Genomic DNA, 10,012 nt, shown 5'->3' with positions numbered 1-10,012 from the left:
TGACATTGTTCTCAGTATAGTCCTGAAGTCTAGAATTGTGATCGGTAAACGGCAATAATCTCGCCTTATAAAATGGAACAGCTGGCGAATGTTACATCTCTGCCTACCTCCAAAATGGCATAAGGCGTGATGATATCAATTATAACTACCTAGGTTTAATGCTTAGTTTCGGACAAACATCCATCTTTACAAACGTTTAAAATACTTCTAATAAATATGAAGCAATAAAATCTTTTGTATGTAAGTACCACAGCTTCAACATAAATTTAAATGAATAAAATTTTATTTAAATTTTATATATTCTAGAAACCAAACTTCGTCTTGTTCAAACCACGTACCAAATACTTAAAATATTTTAACCGAATACTATATTTAAGAACTACGAACCCAGTGTAATTCCTTGCGTCAAATATTAATAATTAAAATTAACAGTAATTAGCTGGAATATTGATTAAAATTATTTTTAAAGAAAATTACTAACACATAATAAGATACAAATCCGTAATAAATGTCATAATTGGGCATAATCGACCACAACTCCAATGAGCGGGACACATGGGCCCCGGCACGTAGGCTCTGCATAGTTCAGAAAACATTAAGCCTGAACGATTTCTCAATATCTATAAACTGTTTCTACCCAAACTATACGAACTATTGTACTATCCCGTTTTTAACAAGCCGCCCCGACACGTCTCCAGGGTATATAAGGGTGAGTTAGTTGCCGTATCCGACATTCGACTCAACACAATCACACAGTGAACAACACTATCACATACAATTCAGAAAGTGATTTTTACGTGAATAAATTCTTGTCATAAGGTGAGTCGAGTGACATAACAATTAATCAAAATTTGAAAATGGAACGCTCGGCATTCCAGATTTGAAATTTTAAAAATTAAATTAACGTGATTTATTGGGTTTTTTTTTATGTGTTTTGTCAGCGGCGTGGTACGTGAGTAGTGAAAGTTAAAACTGATGATTTGGCTGTAAGAACTATTTCATCAGCCATTCGCCTCATTAGACGACATAAAATATTTTTTAGTTACGCAAACCAAAATTCAATGCCAAGACTTTTTCATTGATAAAAATGGTGCCACACGTATGCTGTGATATCTGGAATTTTAAAATTATTTCTATGAGTCACATCCTGTGGGTTAACCAATATAATTGTGTTCTAACACTATGAAATATTTTTTTTTATTTGTTTTAATCGCATTTATTAATCAAGCGATAAAATTAATAATGACCGGTTTAATCAGCTGTGAATAAATATGTAAAAAATGTAGTGATAACATTGTGGTAGTATGTTTGAATGTTAAGGTTTGAGTCTTGGAACAATTAAAAAGTAATCAAACAATTTTTTTTTAATTTGGTAAAGGGGAATTATGTAGTATAAAATGTCGTTGCATTGGATTAGTTCGTTAAGTGTATCTTTAAACTCATAAACTACGAATCAGAACCTACTTTTTGCATTCGGAGAAATTGTCAATTCATGCCTTCAATCATTTTTGTTTTTTTTTTAACTTAATCATAGTGTATTGAATCTATAAAGTAAATCAAAATCATATAAAATATGCTTTTTGCGTTTTTTTCTATTCTTTTTGTCTAAAGATTTTATCATATTTTTTTTCAAATGGATCACCATCGTTTGTAAAGTGCAATTAAACCTAAACACCTCAAACTGCACATAATCCAATTTAAAAAGTTCCTTTCTAATAACCCTCAAACAAAAATTATAAAAAAATAATAAATTTATGTCATAAACACTAATATTTTTTTTAAACATCGAACACGTGCTTGTTTCAGATTTCGAATACTTGTCGCCATCTGTTATCAAGTAGCAGACATGATTAGTTTAATATACTTATACGTTGCCGTGGCGGCGCTAGTGTCGCTGCAGTGCGGACTCGATGCCGCGCATATCGACAATTCCAAACTCGACAACAGTTTACAACCCAATGGTGAGTATTACCCTTTTTTTTAACACTGTGAAAATGTCATTACGAAACCTCTTTATTTTCGTAACAATTTAGATGTCAAATCTGCTAATCCATATTTAGCTAGCGTAGACTAAACACTTTCAGTAGAAGACGTGATTAGCAGTGGAACAATATAATATAGAGCTGAGATAAATATCCTATTTTAACCATACAAAAACCACTTAACATCTGTAGCATAACACACTATCCCAAATTGCGACCAGTGAGAAATGTCTTATATAGTAATATTCCCGAAAACCGGGCTTCGAAATGTGACCCGCTGAAACCATGTATTACCCCGTAAAAATCCCATCCAACACCCTATCTAAATTCATGGAATAAAAAGCCGAAATGTATGGAATTCGGAATGAATTTTTTCACCCTTGAGACTGCAGTCATGCCTTTTGTAACCTTGGCCGAATTCTAATAAGACAAGCCTTGTATATAGATATTACGTTTTATCCTAAGCAAATACAGAGATGTGAATTATTAAACGAAGCATGCTCGATACTCAACATATAAATAGTAGTAATAAAATTCGTTAATTAAAGTGCCTTATATAATAATATCAGCCCTGTATTATATACTTGCCCACTGCTGAGCACGGGCCTCCTCTACTACTGAGAGGGATTAGGCCTTAGTCCACCACGCTGGCCTAGTGCGGATTGGTGTGAAGTCTACACCTTCGAAATTCCTACAGAGAACTTCTCAGATGTGCAGGTTTCCTCACAATGTTTTCCTTCACCGTTAAAGCGAACGATAAATTCACAAAGAATACACACATGATTTTAGAAAAGTTAGAGGTGTGTGCCCTTGAGATTTGAACCTGTGGACATTCGTCTTGGCAGTCTGTTCCACACCCAACTAGGCTTTCGAAGTGCCTTATGCTTTGTAGTTATTCTAATTTCTTCAAAGTGGAAAACTATGTTTCAATGTTCGAAGGTAGAATTAGACAAAGAAGTAATTGTATAAAAACAGAATTTTGAAGCCATTATATAGAAAATAAAGACTGCCACACCGGATCAAATTTAGATGTGTCACCGCATTAATATGTGGACATTTTTATTCTGGTTTACATTTTGAATTTCATGATTTCCTCATTGTTAGAAGTGTCACACGATAACATTTATATTTTATATGACAGTGTCCAAAACTCGAGGTTGGTATTTTTTATTTGAATATTGCCCTACATACTGCTAGTATACTTCTCATGATTATGCTATTTTGATGCCATTATGAGATTATGAGATTTCATTTCTAATATGTTAGGGTGACGGGTGCAGTTTTGTTTCTATAGTTTTCTGTAGTTAAAATTTCAGATAATTCTAATTATTTATAGGTTTCCATTAAATTACTGAAAATATCTGCATATTTTTATGTAATTTTTAGGCTATATTGAACCTTATTTTAAGTGCAAAAGCACTAACGTGTGAAACATGAAGGAAAAAAAGGTTTTCCCTTTATATTTTAAGATACATACTGCAATGACTTCATATTGTATTTTGACGATTACGTAATAAGTACTCTGAATTGCAGAACTTTCGCGGTATTGACTGCATGCATAATTTGAACAAATGTAGGATTTATTCTTAGAATAGGAACTCTTGTAAAATATTTGGAACTGTAGTAATCTAAGTGATTGCTATCAATCACCTAGATAGCTATGTATATCCGATAGATTATGTCAAACCTATTACTACGAGTTCGTTTCTAGGCAACCCACTTGATTTCTCCAAAAAACTCGAATTGTTACCGAATTGAGCTCAACCACTCTCCCGTTCAAAAAGGCCTTTTCATTAATATACATAATTAAAGTTGCATAACCACGCCATCTATTATTGTTGACTTAAAAACTTCATTTCTTCAACGTCCACAGTTGACGAAATTTTAATCGCAAATGTTAATCACCATCCTTAACCAGACAAAAAGAAATTAGACTATCAAATAATACGAAATAAAGAATAAAAGCCAGATGTAGTTTGAGCCCGCTTATAAAATTGAATTGCAAATGGCCCCAGTCTGCCACAAGCGTATTATAAAGTAAAATAAATCATTTTTACGGGATTCAAAGTTTTATTCTACAGCATTCTGTCACCCACATTCGGGTTTTTTATTGTCTTTAACGCCCAGGCTGAAGTTTGTTAAAACTTTTTTGATATTACACATTAATCCATTAGTTGTTTAGTTTCTTTGTTAGTTACTTATATCTGATATCAGTTGAGTGTTTATGTACATTATAGGGTTCTTCCTAATTATTTAAAGTTCATTCATCAAATAGTCTATAGCTTGACCTCACACTTTAATATACATATATTATATCCTAGGTATCAACTATGAGGCACATTCTATTCTCAGGCCTATGTTCTATGTGTCTTATGACTTGGGATAATTGAGAAGGGTACTTGATTAGACATCATATCTAATGATAAAAACCATCTAGACTTTTTCTGAGCACGTTCAGGCCTTTCCAACTGTACACTTGCAATTCTCTTAATACTAACCCAAAAGTATATCTTAGTATGACCAGCCAGTAGGATGAACATAGTTTGTATCCGCCCGGATACCGAAAAACCTTACAAGGTGTAAAACACTCCATATTGACTTAAGTAGATCGCGTTCCGAGATCAGCCCTTTCTGTGTATATCCGCTTTCAAAGAGGTCAGCATAATTGTGTCAACTGAAGAGGAGTTATCAACTCTCGTCAATCGACAGTCTATCTCTCATAGCCTCTTACCCTCAGGCACAATGAGATTACTTTGCCGTATCCATACACAAAAAGCCTATGGTTAATTAACAAGTTCTATTCTCTGAACCGATTTTTTTCATTGCAGTGATCCCAAACCCAGCTCCCAAACGGCGTTTGTTGAGGAAATTCGTTCACATATCAGAACCATTGCCTGAGACCATCCGACACGTTCCCGGCATGACGCTCGAGATCGAATGCCCAGTCATGGGCAAGCCGGCGCCCTCCGTCGAATGGTTGAAGAACGGAGAACCTTTAAACGATGTGAGTATTGCTTTTTAATTTCAAAATTAGCCTTGCTGCTACTGTGGTATGAGATTGGTATTACGTATATTGCAATTGGATTTGGCATGTTTTTAACTTGTCTGTCTGTTCTCAAACTTGGGATTTAATATTGGGCAATCATGATACTAGTGAGATACATGCGCTACTGCAAGACGAAGGTATCTGATATTAATGAGTAACAATATAATTCCAGTTTGAGGAGGAAACTAACGAGATAATGCCGGCTCACCCGACAAGCTTGGCGCGTCTCACCAGCAAGCTGATTCTTACCGCACCCTCCAATGGCGATGAATACACGTGCGTAGCGACTGCAGGACTCAAACGTACCACTTCTACCACCACAGTTTACAATGAGAATGGTGAGTTGGGTAAAATTACCATATATGGTCCACCAATTGTTATTATCTAATGGTTTGATTTTAATGATTTAGTATAAAATGGTTTTGAATGAAATCCAAATTTGAAATTTACTCATGAGAATCTATGTTAAAATTTTAATATTTACTCTAATGTTACTGTAAATATCAACTAGCCAGCACAGCAATAGGACTTTACTCAAATTGCCACATCATGCCTATCTCTCAATGAGGTAAGCAGTGGTGAAACCAGAGCAACTGCTTTTTATCACGAATTTTCCGTCTTATGTTATGATAGGGTGCAAGACACTTTGCCCGATTCGGGATTCGAATTCGAGACCTCAAACCAGAAGCTGCAATTAAATTTATTATCAGATCCTTAATTCACTGAATTATAGAATCAATTTATAGAAATAAATCATTATCTATCTATTGACAAATCTTTACTTATAGATGAAGATGAGGAACTGCTGGACATCCAGAAGCTTCTGTTCAAGCCTGCGAAGCCGATCATCACGTCCTTCTTCAACGAGGTGTTCCAAGACATGGGCACTGATATCGTACTCCCGTGCCGCGTTTACAGCCTCACCAAATCCCAGGCTTTGTGGCAAGACCCTAATGATGAAGTTATCTATGGAGACTCTGGAAGAATTCGGGTGAGAACAAAATATACACTATTTTATTAATATTTTTTAGAGTAGAATGATCTAGTAGTGTGAGTTGTAGTATAAATGTGTTCGAATATTATATATTATGTTGTCCTTAAGGCAAGTAAATATATGTACATTACTAATCGACGCATTTAAAAAACCGATATAAATTAGATGAATACGATATCCTATTTTTTAAATTTAAGTAATGTTACACTTAACGCCATCTATTAACAAATTACTTGACCTACAGGTTCTGCCATCTGGCGATCTTCTCATCACCAACTTAAGATGGAGCGACATGGGTACCTACACATGCACGGCGAAAAATATGTACGGAAAGGAGTCCGTGTATACTTTCTTGTACCCCACAAAACCACTACAGTAAAATGGTAAGCACAAAAATAAACCGAAATATTTTTTTGTTTTATTACCATCTAGCGACGAATAGCAGAAACTTATAACTTTAACGCCATCTGCCGGTGATTTAATCAAAATTTTATTTTGTTCACAGAAAATGGCCACTACGAATTTCGACCAAGAATGTTACCCGCCGATAGTCCTGTACAATTGTATTAAATGTTCCTATGTATTTGTAAGCATATTTAAGATGTTAATTTATTGATTTACCTCTTTATTTATTTTAATGAAATAGACCATGTGTGATAGTATTATTAGGTACTTAATTTAGAAAATAAGTAATTTTGTGTTATGCAGACTGTTTTTAGTTAATATTTTAGTTTTAGCTGTAAGTGTAACGTGTATAAGGTTATGTATACTGATGATCTCCTTTTATTAAATGTTTATTATGATATTTTAGTATTTTAATTTCAAACCCAAAGACAAATACGTGAAAGCGTGCTTATTATCTATTTTTATCAATTTTTATTATTATAAAATATTCTATACTTCCATTCTATTTAATGTCTAAATTAACATTGTTTGAATTTACCTCCATAAATAACGTTTGAACATTTTATAAAAAAATTAATCATAGTTGTAAGAAAAATCTCTTCATAAATAATGCTTCAAAATTTAATTCATTCGTATTTTATTTTAGAACACAGTTAATACTATGTTTTGTGTCAGCAATAAATCTTTTTCGATCTTTATCCTTCTTCAAATCTCTAAAAAAATATTCCATTGCTGAACATAGGCCTCCCTAAATAAGGGCTTACCATAAGCAATTATTAAATATATTGAAAAACTCTTGCTATATATACCTACAGGCATATATAAACAATCATTAATATTCTTCGAATCAAGTAAAAGCGTACATGAAAAGCTGAGTAAAATCAGTCCTTTTTAACCGACTTCCAAAAAAAGGGTGAAATTTTCAATTCGTGAGATTTTCTTTAATGTACTTAGATGAATTACTGAGATGAAAAATTAATGAGATTTAAATAATTGTAAGTATGGTGTCTTAAAATAGAATAATTTGAAGTAAAACTCCTGAATACAGGATCATTTTGACATTAAACACTATAATCAATCGACCTGCTAGCATGATGTCAAAAATTATTCATGAATAACGTACAATTTCATAAAAAATTCCGGATTTACTTTCTGATATTTCGATAAGTTTTAGGTTTAGTACTAATATGGCGTGTATGTGAATGCATTTCTGAATGCAAGAGTGATTTTGCCTCTGCAACGAATTCTCTTAGTGTAGCAGTAATGGGATTAAAGCGTTTAAATTTTTAAAATTACTGTTTATTAATATTTATTTTGTTCGAAACTTTTTTATTTTACATCTACGGTTCGAGTAACTTTTTGTAGTGTTATTTTCACGAAGATAAGTATTATTTAGTAAAGTCATTTTAATTTAGTAAAGCAATGTCAAATTGACCTTGTATGTGTACTCAATTTTGTATGCAAAATGTGCAGTAACTTATTCACGAATATTTTGCCCTTATGACATCATGGGACGGAATAGGCATGGTGAAAAGTGGGTGCAAAAACATGCGCTTCTGCCTACGTTATGTAGTTATACATATACTGTATTTATATGTATTTTACAGTAGCAAAGGGTCCATATAACCCAATTCCTACCGACTTTTCTTACTTTAGAATTTATGTAGAATCTAATTATCAACAAAATGATTTGCAGAGCGCATTTATGCATATTAGTGCCTATAAAATGTTGTGTCGGGTTCCTTTACGGAAAATTTCACCTTTCGCCACTGGTATTTTACATATTATTAGTTGATTATGTGTGTTTAGTATGTTCGTGTGATTACTTTTATATTTATGGTCCATTATTTTCTTTTACATATTGTATCATATTATTATTTATTATACCTACCTATATAGTTTCATCTGCATCTCCCAAAAGTTAACTGGTAGACAAAGCCTTCAGCATTCATTCCGGCTTTATACATTTAAGTTTATATGTAAATAAATAAATAAATACGGGAATAAAAAGCACGAGAATGTTTGTCACATATTTTATTAATCTCAGACGGCTAATTAGACAGTTAAACCATGTTACTAACCAAGTTACATGCCCCCGTGTGCTCTGCCGCTTGCAGTTAGGTGTAACTGAGCGCCGTTTAAACTTAACCTTTCGTCAAATGTTACCCGGTCAGACGCGAGCCGCCGCGCTTTGTGGACAACAAAACTGTGGAGTATATAATTAATGAATATTTTTGGTACGCTAGATTCAAAATATTTCATTAATTGAATAAACGACGCAATATCTTTTTCAAGTAATATTACAATGTTGATTTTTCAGATTTTCTCATGTGCGTAGTAAGTACTTAATAACATCTGCGAACTAAAATAAAAGGTCTGACTATATTATCATTTTCTGTAATAAATTAGCCTTTTATATGTAAGTATACAAAATATTATGGTGTATCTTTATGTTAAACACTTCATCCAAATCCATTTAGTGGTATCTACATTTACTTCTAACAAATATCCAAACATCATTACAAACTTTTAGATTAGAGTTCAGTAAGTTACGACTTTTTTAACAAACTCCAAAAAAAGAGGAGGTTGTCAATTCGACGTGAATGTTTTTAATAAACCCACTCCATAGTTCCCCTGTGCTGCACAGCTCTGAATGTGAGCGTCACCTTGGGAGCCATTGACGATCCTTTCTTCGCATACTGCTAGCGCCCTTGATATAACATCCTAACATCTGGAAAGAGGACCATTTCTCAATAGAAATACTAGATACCAGGCTCCTAAGTAAACTATCGTATCTGAATCGATATTCACTTTTTTAATGTTTCATTATCTAGGTACTGTTTACTACCATTTTTAAAGAAATAGGTACGTCATTTTTAATGAAGTTTTTTTTTGACAAACATAAAAATAATTAGGTAGATGTTTTTTTATTTATTATCTTTTCAATTAAATGGGTTTGGTAGTAAACAGTGCCTTGAAAATGAAACGCTAAAAAGGGAATATCTTGTTTTTCCAGATACGATAATTTACTTAGGAGCCATCTATACATCTGAATATTGAAAAAAAATATTTTTGCATATTCGTAACGACATATTGACAAATTCTTCAACTAATAGGAAGCAATATATCTGAGTATAACCTACTTTTATCTCTAAATAGGCCGCTAACGTGGACGAAACCGCGAGCAAATTCTAGTCGGACATATGTGGTAACTGGAAAGCAAGTTGTAAATTACATTATTTTTCAAATAGTAAAGCCGATGTTAACTGGAGCGCTACTATAACAACACGGCCGTGAAAAGCGGTTTTAAAGCCGCTTTGCTATTTCCATGCAATCAATATGTACTTATTACCTTCATGGTTACGTCTCATGTAGGTACTGACGTTGTGGAAAAGTACTTACCAACTTCCTTATTGTTCCTTACACTTGTAATTCTTTTGGTAAAGATGATTGTCTAGATGTTTACAAATGTGAACACCTACCATCTCCTCCTTTGATAAGTTTAAGGCGCGTCCCCGAACAAATGAAACGAGTTACGGGAAGGAAAACGCTGTTTTGAGAAAAAAATTATAATGTTCGGTCTTT

General features: G+C 33.3%; 1 protein-coding gene across 1 annotated transcript; it reads left to right on the top strand.

Moving 5' to 3' along the window:
• The first annotated feature begins 743 nt into the window (after window positions 1-743).
• On the top strand, window positions 744-6,704 carry LOC115450750 (neural/ectodermal development factor IMP-L2). The gene is made up of 7 exons (XM_030178856.2): window positions 744-819; window positions 1,807-1,961; window positions 4,811-4,986; window positions 5,201-5,366; window positions 5,817-6,019; window positions 6,267-6,405; window positions 6,528-6,704. Exons 2-6 carry the CDS (start codon window positions 1,847-1,849, stop codon window positions 6,399-6,401), a joined length of 795 nt encoding a protein of 264 aa, XP_030034716.1. The 5' UTR covers window positions 744-819; window positions 1,807-1,846; the 3' UTR covers window positions 6,402-6,405; window positions 6,528-6,704.
• The last annotated feature ends 3,308 nt before the right edge of the window (window positions 6,705-10,012 follow it).

This window comes from Manduca sexta, unplaced genomic scaffold, assembly GCF_014839805.1.
Source record: "Manduca sexta isolate Smith_Timp_Sample1 unplaced genomic scaffold, JHU_Msex_v1.0 HiC_scaffold_236, whole genome shotgun sequence".
Classification (NCBI taxonomy): domain Eukaryota; kingdom Metazoa; phylum Arthropoda; class Insecta; order Lepidoptera; family Sphingidae; genus Manduca; species Manduca sexta.
The sequence above is the reverse complement of the archived record's forward strand: the minus strand, read 5'-3'. Positions and strand labels throughout refer to the sequence as shown.